At 49.1% G+C, this 14385-nt stretch overlaps 1 protein-coding gene across 12 annotated transcripts in view; it reads left to right on the top strand.

The window, feature by feature from the left end:
- Nucleotides 1-14385, top strand: part of magi1b (membrane associated guanylate kinase, WW and PDZ domain containing 1b) — an 84012-nt gene that overhangs the window by 56770 nt on the left and 12857 nt on the right. For 6 of the 12 annotated variants that reach the window (XM_055508878.1, XM_029149880.3, XM_029149881.3 and 3 more), the window contains 6 exons: nt 277-459; nt 558-1214; nt 8859-8890; nt 9334-9378; nt 11045-11288; nt 13949-14040. In XM_055508878.1, coding sequence (XP_055364853.1) covers nt 277-459; nt 558-1214; nt 8859-8890; nt 9334-9378; nt 11045-11288; nt 13949-14040 — 1253 coding nt within the window. The remainder of the gene's footprint in view (nt 1-276; nt 460-557; nt 1215-8858; nt 8891-9333; nt 9379-11044; nt 11289-13948; nt 14041-14385) is intronic. The other 6 variants (XM_029149882.3, XM_029149884.3, XM_029149886.3 and 3 more) reach the window with 4 other exon arrangements.

Raw genomic sequence — 14385 nt, 5'->3', positions numbered from 1 at the left:
GACGCACTTTAAGTAATCAATATTCCCTTAGTCTATGCAATATCCGTATAAGATTGTTTACAAGCATCTTACACAGCAGTTTTCTTCCACTCAGTGTAAGAATCCCCGTTTACTACCTGTAACATTGAACCGTGCAGCTGGTCTGTGCCCTCGAACTGGCTTCGACTGACCAATTCATAGTATCACTTCACCTACTGTATCATGACAGTAGAAGCAACCAACGCCATCTCTTGGTAGCGTTATCTGGTTATTGAACTACCTGTGTGTTTTCATTAGGGAAGCCTTTCTTTACCCGCAACCGGTCCGAGCTAAAGGGCACCTTCATTAACACCAAGCTGAAGAAGAGTCGTCGGGGCTTCGGATTCACGGTCGTCGGCGGCGACGAGCCGGATGAGTTCCTGCAGATAAAGAGCCTCGTCCTAGACGGACCTGCGGCTCTCGATGGCAAAATGGAGACAGGTTGGTAAACGAAACAGTGAATTCTGATCACAGCACTGTGTATAAATACATTTATCCAGTAAAAAGGTTAAACTGACTTTCTTATTACCACTTCTAAGGTGATGTGATCGTGAGCGTCAACGATACATGTGTGCTTGGCTATACCCACGCCCAAGTTGTGAAGATCTTCCAGTCCATTCCAATCGGCTCCATGGTGAACTTGGAGCTGTGCCGTGGCTATCCACTGCCCTTTGACCCCGACGACCCCAACACAAGCCTGGTTACCTCAGTGGCCATTCTCGACAACAAAGATCCAATCATCGTCAACGGCCAGGAGGTCCCCAACAACTACAATTCGCCATCCAGCCACAGCAGTCAGAACAACAACGCCTCCACCAACGGAGGGGCCCCCCTCAACGGCCTCCCAAGACCCCACAGCCCCTCCGCTGAAGTCTCCTCTGACACCTCCTCCCAGCTCAGCTACCCCAGTGACGTGGTCACCCTGGCCTCGTCCATCGCCACGCAACCGGAGCTCATCACTGTACACATGGAGAAAGGCGACAAAGGCTTCGGCTTCACCATCGCCGACAGCCCCGGAGGCGGAGGGCAGCGGGTGAAGCAGATTGTGGACTACCCCCGCTGCCGTGGCCTCAAGGAGGGTGACATCATCGTGGAGGTGAACAAGAGAAACGTCCAGAGCATGTCGCACAACCAAGTGGTCGACCTGCTCAGCAAGTGCCCCAAAGGCAGCGAGGTCACCATGCTCGTGCAGAGAGGTGAGTGGAATGCGGTTTGGGCGCGTATCCGTGTGTGCAGATGGAGAAGAGGGAGCTGCATGAAGCAGGTGTCGTTTTATTTGGGCAGTTTTCGGATTTACGCGTCCATATGTGGAAGCGCTGCACAACAAAACAAACCCACGGATCCGCTGGATGCTGTGGACGGAAACAATAGGCTCATGCCTTGAAGGATGTTCCAGCTCTTTTATTGACACACACCTTCATTTATTTATGTAAACAGTGGTTGGAAGCAGGAACTGCGAGACAGAGGGGTAATTATTATAGGGAAGGACAATGGGAGCCCTCAGAGAAAGTTGAAATAGCAGTTGAAAACCTGGCAAAAGATAGGAAGCAGGAGTGGCAGTAACAATCAGGAAGACATAAGAGGCCTAATGATTTCTAAAAATGGCTAAACGTGAGCAAAAACCCTAAATTCAGCTGGTGTTTCAGATCAGAGGCTCTGAATACCGTCCCTCCTCTTCAGTTTCTCCCACACCCGGCTTCCCCTTCGCTTTCTCTGCCGTTTGTCGAGAACACGTCTAGTTTATTTTGGGCTTTTGGTGCGCTCCCATGCTCCACTCGCTTTAAAGATGACACCAGTTGTGCTGGCAGGCCTTTCATCCACCCACCTGGCTATCTGGCTCGGTGCGGGCCCAAGTCTGACATTTCCCCGTTCTGGTATTTTCAGCTGCAGTCGGCCGGTGTCATTTAAAGTGCACCGCCCAGCATTTGCTACGGCCTCTGATTGAAACCGATGCACAGAACAAGTGAATGGAGACAGAGCGACTGTGAATGGTGGATAAAGCAGAAATGATTGAATTTCAGGATTTTACCCTCCTTCCCACCAGCGCTCCAGCTTTAAACGTACTGGGGGATACTAGTAATTGGGCCATTTTCTCTATCAGGCTGTCCTTTGCTTGCTTTGGCCCTTATTAGTTCTAGTAACGAAAAGATTTGTGGTTTGTGTTAAGTTCCCTAAATAAGGAGGAAGACACATCAGCTGTATGTCGTGTGTGTGTGTGTGTGTGTGTGTGTGTGTGTGTGTGTGTGTGTGTGTGTGTGTGTGTGTGTGTGTGTGTGTGTGTGTGTGTGTGTGTGTGTGTGTGTGTGTGTGTGTGTGTGTGTGTGTGTGTGTGTGATGATGGGGGACAAATGAGATTTGTTACAGCGGGTTGTGGTATTTTATAAGCAACAGGACAATAGTTGCATGCCTTCACTTTTCCCATTTGCAAATTCAAACAGAAAGCAGTGGCCACAGTTTGTGTTCCAGAGACACGCTCTGCTGAAGAGCCCGGTCACAACACAAACGCTAATTACGGGGGAGCAAAAGAACAAATGGGAAGAAGATGCTTAACATCAAAAACAATCAGGATCTGAAACCTGACTCTGAATCCCTGTCAGAATTATCCTTTGTTTCTTCTTTGATCAGACAGCTTTGGTGTAAATACCTCTGCCAGTTTGAAACTGTGTTTATTTACCCAAAGCTATTTTTATGGCTGCTTGTGCTCAGACATACATCCACTCGTCTTTATTTGCTAATCCAACAAACAGGTGTTTTGGTTTCTCGATACTAGGTATATGAAACCATTGTTCTGGTATCTGCACCAAAGGTTCGTCATATTAATACTAATATTAAAAACCTGTTACTGTTCCGTAGTCGTGTCTAGCATCTGGACATGGATTATGAATTTCTACCCTACGGGTTCAAACTGCAGCTAAGTCCACAATGTTTTATTGAATAATCACTTTATTGCTTTTGCTTTCAAAATAAGGAAAAGTGAGACATGTGCATCACACTTTACTCTGAGTCTGACTGAAAAGTGACTAACTCCAGCTTTGGTGTTATCTGTTTTGAATTCCCTATAAGTTGCCATATGGACAAATATCCATGTGTCTACGTGTGGCGACATAATATTCTTTACACACTCCCAACCCCCTCTGTCCTTCATCTTCCCCCATGTTGAATGTCTTTACATCTCATATTTCCTTCGGTGTCAGTGGTCTGCTTACACTTCATCATTCAAGTCAGACGTGTTGCTAACACACACACACACACACACACACACACACACACACACACACACACACACACACACACACACACACACACACACACACACACACACCCAGAGTCACGCTGCTGAGAACATAAAGCAAGCTTCTAGACACGGTGCCTTAATTACTCTCCTGCTCTTCCCACTCTTCTCTGCTGTCTCGCTCCAGAGGCAGCAGCAAGGCACCAGGCTCTAATTGGAGTCCTGATGTCAGTGTTGCTTATCACACGCATACATCTCTCTTCCTTTGCTCACGCTCCCTTTTTATTCTCGCTCTCCTTCCATTCATCACGACCACCTCGTCCCGTGAGCAAACATCGCTGGCACACGTGCATATATATATATATATATATATATATATATATATATATATATATATATATATATATATAGATATATATATATATAATATATATATATATATATATATATATATATATATATATATATATATATATATATATATATATATATATATATATATATATATCTGCTGCAGGCAGAAACTTCCTGGTGAAGTATTAATTGGTGTAGATGCATCCGTCCTGCTTCTTTTGTGTCTCCCCTCTTCCTCCGGCAACGCAGACTCACACCCACTCAACCGGTGCCTGAGCGCTAATTATAAATGCTGTCCTCAACAGTGGTCCACATCACCCCTTGCCCAGCATGTTTCTCAAAGGCTGTGAGCTTTGCCGCAGTTTAGTGTGGAGACACAAGCATGTGTTTTGCTCACACGCAGAACCTGCAAAGCCTGAGAATGTGAATTTTTTAAATATTATTTCCAACTCTTCTCATCATTGATAGCGTTTCATAGGTTAAGCGTGCATTTTATGCTAACGCATGATTTATTTTTTCAATCAACTGTGTGATACAGTGATACATGGTTCTTTCATTTGTCTAATTACACTGCTCTAATGTGCTCATTTCCCACAGCTGTCTTCTCTTGGCCCTGCTGCTGCACTGGCATAATTCATTTTGGCCCCGAATGCTAATTTCCTCTCCCTAATTTCCGTCAAAAGGTGCAAATGTTGTGGAGTCCAATCCCACCACTGAACAGGTCATAGTCGACGAAAACCGCTTTGGATGTGGATCGGGGGTCGCTAACCTGCTGTCGCTGCTGATTGCTGCCCATCAACCCAAAGCTGGAGAGGAAAGGAGTATTTTTCTAGGATCAAGTGTAAAAGTAAACTGATTGGTTCCGAAGACGATCCAATAAAACCTGTTCTCAGCTTGAGCACCAAAAATGAATCAGTGCAGCCAGGCGCAAAGTAGAACCTGTTTAATCTGTGAATTAAGTTTCCACGAAAATCCTCTTGACTTTTAAAACGTGACCCAGCTTAATTAGGCTGAGTAGAATTTGCAGCAGGACCTAAGCCAGGCAGCGTTCGTTTCCTCAGAACTGTGGGCTATGTGGGGACTTCTAGCGCCAGACGATGAAAGAGCGGCACAGAAATCTTCGCGACTTTTCATCCCCCTTCTCTTCTTCGGTCTCCCCTGAGTTCATGATTCAACAATCAGCAGTGAGACATTGGTCCCTGCTGGTGTTTTTGGGTCCTCACACTCATCTCGGAGTGAGAGCTTGGACCTATTCTCTCCCCCGTCGTGGCTAGCAAATGATTAAATGGCAGGATGAGGAGCACAGGAAAGAGATAATCCTCAAACTATCGAGCGTGTCCATTATCTTTGATTACCAGCGTTGCCTTTTGGAAAACTTCTGGGATGGTTCTTCTATTGTCATAATGTACCACTGCTTGTAGATCCTCTTGTTTGTTTGCTCTCCCCTCGTTGCCTTTAAGTGCATTTTAAGGGAGATTTATTGCACCCTTGAAGACAGACGAGAGGTTGAAGCATGTGTTTTTGTTAGTTCTATTTTCATGGCTGTTCAGCTTAAAGAAGGTAAAAACAACAAGTGGATTATTGCCTCGCTAGATGGCTTTAATTGGCACAAGAGTGGACGAGCGCGCAGACGGCCTGTAAATGCCTCCTGTCAAAAAGCACTCCACGGATTAGTGTTCTTTGAGGACACACGCCGATAGGCACCGGCCCGACTTTGGGAAATTACGCAACCCTCATAAATAAAGTTGCAGTGGCTGGCGGGCGCGCTCGCTGGGCCCGTGTAATGTGGACGCTCTTGTACACAGCCATTAGAAAGCGATAAATGCTGATGATGGGTCCCTGCGCAGGCCCGAGCAGGAAATCAATTCAGTGTACGGGGCAGGAAGTGTTGTATTTTTTGCCCACTTCCCATTAAAAATTCTGCTGACTGCACGTTCCAGTGGCACCATAACAAACAGCATTGCGGTCCTAAAACGCGGTGATGGGGGAGCGGCCTGCCCACTGGGCGCGCACCATTCACCACAGCTCTTTCTCTTTTTTCTTTTGAGCTTTCTGAGCCGGTGAATCACTGCTTGTTGCACAGGGGCAAGGTGAGACCCCCCCCCCCCCCCTCATAAATCTCAACCGTCCTTTGTTTCCATGACGATGCTCCGCATCTAATCTGCGCCTGTGTTTCCTCCGGGCAGATGTGTGCGTCTCACCCCTGCACGACTAAATGCTGCAAATGGCACAACATGGGGAACTGCACCATAAGCGCTAGGAGCTAGACCGCTCGGATGCTAAAACTTTTTACAGGCGCGAGCTTCCAGACCGCTCGGGGTTTAATTTTCCCCGCGCTGCAGCTGAACGCCGCTGTCGCGCGGAGGTCGCACGTACAGTAGCTGATGTGAACCCTTCGCTCCTTCGCTGAGCGGCACCGAGCCGCTCATCGCAAAAAAACTGTTGCTTGGAGACAGTCTGTCACTTCCCTACAGTCGCCAGGCACTGTCGCCACGGTGACAGATGGACCTGCCTGTTGGAAGCCGTCGCTACTATCTGAGATCTACCACCCCGTGAGCACACACACACACGCACGCACGCTATAGACAGACAACCTAATCTGCTTAGTAATTGCTTCCATTTAGTGGCTGCTGTGCTGCCAGGTTGGTGCAACAGTTCCCGCGGAAGGAGACGACGCAACCTGTTCAGCAGAGCCCGACGACCTGCACCCAGCTCAGCAGAACAATTCCTCCAAGGCGCCGGGCCACTGGCAGATCGTTCTGCTGAATCTATCGCGAGCGAGCGTCTGAATGTCTCCTCGCATTTACTCCGCCACACCTTGTTCTCGGCGATTGCAGCCACACAGAGGAAAAACAAGCAGGAGAAATTTGCTGGAAAGACGTGCCTGTTATTCTGTCAAGCTAAATAAATCATTATGTCACAGTCCTCACACATAGTGAGCGCGAATTCATAATGGGTTCATGTGTCATTAATCATAAAAAGGCAGCTCGTGCAAAGCGAGTGGGCCGAAGGTTGAGCAGACCTTCGCCTTTCACTCTTATCAATGCATGTTGTGCTACACATTTTTAAGAGTTACTAAGCACAGCATAATAAGCGTTTCCGTGTGTATGTGGGTGAGCGGAGGTGGAGGCGGGGTCATTGTTCGAGAAGGAGAGGCTTCGAGGATGTAGTTTAGTTTCTCACACACAGATGCTTGTGTGCAGCTTCTGCCCAATGATGTAATGCCGAGCCTCACAGCAGGGCTGTGTGTGTGTGAGTGTCAGTGAAACAAAGAAAGAGGATTTTTATTAGATCGTCTGTCCGTTGTTGCTGTAATTACAGCATTAATGATTCTCAGTTTGGCTTCCATTGCTGTGATCAACATTTGGAGGTGAAGTCGGAATTGAAACAACCCGTGTCAGACGGTTCATTGAGTGCGCGGGCGTGTCCGCTTGGTGTATGAGCGTCTGACTGAGGCAGCCGCCGATCAGCCGCAACGGACAAATCGGGAGTCATCAGTTTCCCACCGCCCTGACGCGTTGACTGACGGCACGCTTACACCGGAGACAGCACAGAACCCCATGCATTCGACTGAAGGGATACCAATGCGCGCAGCCGGACGAATGTTTCCCGGCTGATTGATAAAAGGTGAAGAGAGAGAGAGAGCGAGCGAGAGATGAGGTGAGGGAGGATGGGAGGAAAAGAAGCTGTAGACGCAGCACAGTGTGAGCTGTCAGCTGTGAATAAACCCAGATGTCTGACAGATAAAGAAGATGAGCGTTTGTGTGTGCGGCGTGTAAGATCTTATCCTCTCGATTTCCCCAGAGGACTGACACATAATAATGGCCCAATTTCTTAGATCAGACGGCGTGTGCACTGTAGTCACGCTCTATATGATTAAAGCACCATGTGTTGTAGGTGTGTGATAGCTTTACTTCACTGACTTTTAAACATGACAGGCAAAGGCTCACCACGAGTCCTCTGTTGTCTCTTTGCTTAACACGCTTCTTCTCCGCTCTCATTTCCATAATTTCTCACGACTGTTAATTTCATGCCGAGCCCAAATGGGGCGGGGGGTGGGGGGTTGCGGGTGATGTGCTCAAGGAACTCATTCCCCCTGACTAGATCTAGAATTCTCTGACGCTTGCCACTCTGTTGTCGCTGCACCTGGTGGTGATGTCACTGGTCATTCTCGCAGGAACACATCCGTTATACCTTAAACACACTTTGGTGTGTGTGTGTGTGTGTGTGTGTGTGTGTGTGTGTGTGTGTGTGTGTGTGTGTGTGTGTGTGTGTGTGTGTGTGTGTGTGTGTGTGTGTGTGTGTGTGTGTGTGTGTGTGTGTGTGCTTGCGTGTGTGTGTTTGCAGCTGCATGGATGCTTATCAGCATGTGGGGGTGGGAGGGAGACTGAGATAGAGGAGAGGGAGGAGGAGGGAGAGCGATGATGCTGATGGAAGAAAGGGGCGGGAGGACAGTGTGCTGCGAGGAGAGACAGAGAGAGAGAGAGAGAGAGAGAGAGAGCGAAAGGGGGGGGAAGGAAAGGCAGAAGGGAAGGGAGAGACAGGGAGGACGCGCCAACTGCCTATAGATGCTGGAGCCTTCGACAGAGGAGCGCGGCGCTCAGCGGACACAGGAAGATGGTCTCAGTAAGAGGGGAACTGACGGTTGCCTATAATTTAATGTTCAGTATCTTGGACTCCTTCTCCATGGGTAATGCTACGGCCAGGAGCTCCAGAGCACAGCTTCCTCTTCTCCTCTCTACTCTCTTTATTCTCCGGCTTAGTTGCTCTCTCCAGGATTCCGTGCTCCGCTCTTTACTCTCACTTTGCTCCCTTTGAACACACACACACGCACACACACACACACACACACACACGCTCACCCACATGCGTGCGGACAGCCAGCGTCTCCCCGGGGCCGGTCCCGCTCTTCCGCTGCACCAGTCAAGCCGAGCGCCGGCCGCGGCAGTGATGCAGATAGCGGTGCCTACACCCCCCCCACCCCCACCCCCCACCCACACCCTCCCCACCGCCTCCCCTCCCCTCCAGCCGCGGATCGCCGAGCGACAGGAACCAAAGCAGGGAAAGAGAGGAAAGGAGGGAAACGGAGACGAGCGCTAGATGAGCACTGTTGTGACATTGTGCCGGAGTCCACCTAATAATTCCTTTTTCCTCTTTTGCTTCTCTCGGTTTTGCATTCTTGCTCCTAAATAGGACTACACACCACGATGCCGTTGGTAACCTTCTCCCTTCTTTTTTCTCTCTGGCTCCACAGGGGTGGCACCTGCTAAGAAGAGCCCCAAGCTGGTAGGTAGCTGTTCTTACTACCCTCATGCCGCTGTGCTCCGTTCTCACCCACCTGCATGTGTCTGCCTAATGGGATCTGTGGCTCAGTCTCTCTGCCTCCTCCCTCGTCTGTACCTCTCGCCTGTAAGGTGGAACTCATGCTGAGGTTGTGGGTCTGTCCGTAGACACTGTGTGGGGGTGGATCCCTGTGGCTTCACATCAGCACCCCCCCCCCCCTCCTCCTCCCTCTTCCTCCTCCTCCTCTCTGGCGGGGTCTGGGACAAGGGGCTTTGATGCGCCGCGTGAGCTGGGTTGCTAACGCGCCGCTGATGGCATCGCGCTAGATGCTAAGCTTTGCGGCGCGATGGGCTGAATGTGTGATCGGAGCCGAGCCGCCGCCTCGACGACAGGAGCGCGTCGGGGGCCACCGTGGCTGAACATGTGTGTCTCTGTTTTGTTCGCAGAATGATTATGACCTGCCGCCTCCATATACAAGTCACAGTAGGATGGTATGTGATGAAAGTTTTTAAGGTGTGGTCCATTGGTGATGGGGGGGTGATGGTGCAGGATTGTTCCAGAAGATAACTGGGTCGTGATAAGTTGGGAGTAGGAATGTTGAATTAGTGCAACGAGTGATGTTTGAGGAGGCTGTTCCTGTGCAACACGACAAAGTTGGTCTGCTGACGCCGTGATGCATCGCAGCACTTTGCACTGAGCTGAGGAAGCAGCTGGGATTTGTTTTGATTGCTCCTCCCCTCCTCCTCCCCTCTCCCCATCTCCTGTCTCCCTAATAAGTTATTGAAGAAGGAGAAATCAATGTATTAGACCAGTCTCGGTGCACAGATAGAGAACACAATGACTGCAGAAGGTCAAATCTAATGGATCCATCAAGAACAAGAGATTTGTTTTCATTTGAAAGGGGAATAGGGTTTGGACTCGCTGTGCAGAGAGACCCGGAGGAAAAGAGCCGTCTCGCTGGCTGCTGGAGGCGAGACGCGTTTGACGGGAGGAAAGTGACCAAAAACCATTTTGCGATCAGGCTGAAGCTTCAGTCCTGAGCTCCTGTGATTGTAAATAATTACAGACATCTACTGATTTTGTTCCCTTTCTCATTTTTTGCCCCGATCACACGCCAGTGAGGGTCCGGCGGTAGAGTAAGTGTTCAGCAGGAGCCACAGGTCTCATTTAATATTTGCTCAAGCGTCGGGTTGCTTTTATGTCTTACAGGGATGATGAATATAAACATGAATTGCAGAGGTGTAGAAGGCAGATTCAGGGAGTAATGAGTCTGAATTTATTGGAGACATGCCTGCACTTTGAAGGCCAAACACTTTGATATTTGAGAACAGATGATCCACTTGCCTCGGCCCCATCTTCAGTGGATTTCTGTCCACTACACCCAAAGTGCTGGGAGGCCATGTGATGCTACGTGAAGAGGCTGAACTTCTGTCATTTCTGTTCCAAATTAGTTTTCTTTTTGTCTCTCTTTACTTCAAAAATCTCCATAGCAGCGCAAATATTTTAATATTCAAGTGACTTTAAAGAAAGGATCTTGACTTGTGCTGGAGCTCAGGAGTGCGTGTGCCTAAGCCAGCTTTAGCACCACTCCCCACCAACTCTTTAGTCTGTGCTTAAGTGCCCGTGTTATTGAGGGGCCAGTGGCAGTTTATCAGGAGTTTTACATTTCGGTCTCCGTCCATAAAAAGCCTCCTCTCGTTTCAAACCCCACAAGTGCTTCATCCACTGTGTGAATATCTCTCGACACGCGGCAGGGGATGGACTTCCTTGTTAATGCATTCCTCTCTGTTAAACAAAAGGAATAGTCAATGCACTCTTGTAAGATGAACTACATTTTTTCTCCCCCAGCTGAATGACTTAATCATGAGAAACCATTGAGGTCTTCTCTTCTCCCTTTGTTTGCTAAAATAATCCTCTGAATCAAACCGCTTTAATATTCCTTGTGTTGAATAACGTAGCAACACAACAATGAATCTGTTTCCTTTTACCCAAAGGAGCAGAAGTCTTTAATCCAAAATCTTCTGTCTTCATATCTTCATTGCAAACCACAGCCCTGATTCCTCACTGCTAAGCTTGTGATCACGATTTTGTCTGTATCGACGCTCCTCCACGGCTCACTACCAGCGCTCCAATGACTTCGATCTGCTTCTCCCACAGCAGTTGTCCAGGAAGGACAGTCAGAACAGCTCCCAGCACAGCGTTTCCAGCCACCGGAGCGCCCACACGGACTCGCCCGTGCACACGTCGCTGGCGGCCCCCCTCAGCGAGAGCGCTGCTCCCCCGCCTCCCTCTCAGCCCCTGCCGGGCCTTCCCCAGGACGCCCTCGCGGACGGGACCATTCAGAGAAAGCCGGACCCCTTTAAGATTTGGGCCCAGTCCAGGAGCATGTATGAAAGTAGGCGTAAGTATATTAATTTCTGGTGGCAGATGGGTGAGGGGTGAGCTGCATGGGGCCGCTGGCTTGGTGGAGGTCGCTGTTGAAACTCTACTGCATGTTTCACACAGAGGTAGATCTTGTTCATGTAAGTAACTGGTTTTTGTTTTTTAAATGACTTCCCTTTGGACTGCGTGTGTGGGTGCGAGCTTGTTATGTGGGGACTAATGGTGCTGGGTAGTTTTGTGTCATTTCATCCAGAGCGGTGTGCTAAGCTAAGCTAACACCTATTAGCTCTTGGACATTAGTCCTCCAAGTCTTTGCAGGAAAGTAATGGGACACGTCCTTACAACCTACACTGATATCTATGATTTTGGTATCATTTCCAGTGAGCATCAGATCCCTCGCACATGTTCGTGGTCCAGCTGCTAGACGGGGCTTTGTTCCAATTGTTGATCGTGGCACCACTGACACACTTTTACTCTAGACTTCCCTTAAGAGAAGCACAGGCGTATAATTAGAGGCGCTGCTGCAGAGGATGTCAGTGGATTGCACGCCCCCTCCTCCTTGTCTAGCCCTGTCAAAGCAAGGGAATCGCTCCAATTAAGAAGAATAACCCTCAGATCTACTGTCAAGTAAAAAAAAAACAGAAACGAGGGGGTGGGGTTGTTGAGAAACCTTAGGATGTAATCATTTTCCCAGGCGCCCCTTGTCAAGGATTTTTATTATTCAGATGACTGCTAAAACGGGCTGAGCATGAACTAGTACTACGGGCGCCTGTTGGCGAGTCACCATGAGGACAATAGCGTTTGATTTTGGAAATAAAAAATGTGGAAGCAACCATGATTAAGAGGGGCGATTATGTCTACATGCCTGGTCAAAGGTGCAGGAGCATCAACGGGGGATTTCTAAATTGCTTGAGTTGGTTTGAAGAGTTGAAACAAGCGGATGAAGCGGAAGCAAAAAGAAACACGTGAAAAAGAAATATCTGGATGAGAGAAAGGGTAAAACAGTGTGAGGTGCAGGGATTCGGGACGCGGAGAAGGAATGAGGAGAACGCAGAGTGACGGGGAGGACGGCCGACCCACACCAGTGGGTGTAAAACCTCCAGTGCCTCACGCTGCACCGAGCTCTCATCCTGAAAACCCTGCAGGGGGCGCCCCACAGGCCTCGGTCCTCGGACGCGGCAGACACACGTCTCTCTGCAGCGTTTGCCGTAATGGAGGGCTCTGCTGAGATCAAGGTCTGAGAATTCACTGTGGGGTGAAAAATTTTCATTTGCGTTGGAGAAAAAGAAAATCGGTCTAAAAAGAAAAAAGACAAAAACGCACACGGCAATAAGCTGCTGAAGGGAGGAGAGGAAACTCGCTGGTGTTTTATCGGCCGTGGTTGCGCCTGACGTTCATGGCTCCGCTTTCAACGCTTCGCCGTTTGGGCTCTGTCCATCTTTGTAAAATATCGATCCAGTCACGCCCAGTTGCCTCGCTGTAGGGATCACTTATGGATCTATTCATCACAGCGAGCTGACCCCCCCCCCCCCCCCCGAGTGTAGGTGCACATTCTGATAGTTAGCCCTTGACTCTTCTCTCAGCTCCTCCGCAGTTACGCCGTGATAAATTGGACGAGATATCCGCGCTCCGCGGGGATTTGAACTGTTGACTGAAGCAGCAGATTGGAGGCAGGCTGCTTATGCCTTCTGCCACCTCGCAGCCGCTTTAAGTGGCTCTGACAGCAGCGGCCATGCTCCTGCGAAAAAGAAAAGCCGCCCGGGTGGGGTGGTGCGTGGGGGGGGGGGGGGCTCGTTTGACAGCCCGCGCGACACAGCTGCAACCGTTCAAACGCCTGCACAAACATGCACACGTGAATAAATATGCACCTCCTTAAAGCACCAATGCTCGTTATGGCCCCTGGATGAGGCCACACACACATGCAGACCCGCCCGGTCTCTCTCCTGACAGACCCCCCCAACCCCCCCTGAGGCTCTGCTCATCTCCACCGCTACATGGGCCATGAGCTGTCAGTCGCTGCAGTGCAATGCTTCTTTCATAGCGCGGCAGCTTTCTGGTGACAGGCGCGCTCGCACAATCTCGCTCCCCTCTCTGGATGGATGTGGACTGAGAACTAGCCTTCCCCAGGCCCCTCTGCTCAATAATACATAGCCCATTCTGCCACGTATTAGCACCTCTGTCAGGGGAGCGGGTGCTCTTCAGTACAGGCAAGAATGGAAATGGGGTTTCATGTCACACACCGCTTCATGAAAGGAGCCGCGTACTCCATTAGAATAGCAATGTCCAGTCAGTGGGAACGTCACTGGAAGAAGAAAGTGTGCTATTTTAAACAGCTGAGGGAGTTTTAGTTGGACCGTTTCTAATTATGGGTCTGTTAAGTTTTGTATTTCTTTTTTGACAGCCAGTCTGGCCTTTGATTGTTTGCTTCACCCAAAATAGATCATTATTATCATGGATTGGGTGTTTGTTGTTTTCACTGAGCCTCCAGATCATCTGTGTGAAGTACCGCCTTGATGACAAAGCTTAGTATATTTGCATGTCCATGCATCTTAATGCTTAGATTTCTGTTTTTAATGGCAGTCCAGCCCAGAGTTACTTTTTTTAAGGGTGCAGGCACAAAAAGACCCCCGGGGGTGCTGACAGCAAAAACGTTAATGGTGGTTCTTGTGGATTTTCCAGTTCCAGACTTCCAGGAGCAAGACATCTTCCTGTGGAGGAAGGACACAGGGTTCGGCTTCAGGATCCTCGGAGGCAACGAGCCAGGAGAGCCGGTGAATTTCTCCCCCACTTTCTCTCTGTCTCTCTCAGCTGGAATTGTCGGATGTGACTTTCAGTCTTACGTTAAGTTTGTGTAAAATGTTTAAACAATGACACCGCATACTCACCGGTTTTTGTACATACAGGGGTTTCCACCATATTTGTTTTTTTTTCTTTTACCCCTGTGTGTAGTTCTGAGACAAATTCATGTCAGCGATTTTTCCCAAGCACATTTTTTCTTTGATCTATCCAGTGTAGCCCCAATCAGCAAAAACCAAGCAGCTCACACAAACACCACTTTCTATTCTCCCTTTTTAAAAAAGGCAGAGTTGTTCTTTCGTTTTATTTTTTAAGTCAGT

This window comes from Betta splendens, chromosome 5 (assembly GCF_900634795.4).
Source record: "Betta splendens chromosome 5, fBetSpl5.4, whole genome shotgun sequence".
In the NCBI taxonomy this organism is placed as follows: Eukaryota; Metazoa; Chordata; class Actinopteri; order Anabantiformes; family Osphronemidae; genus Betta; species Betta splendens.
Note: the sequence above shows the minus strand (reverse complement) of the source record. Positions and strands in the feature narration are given on the sequence as shown.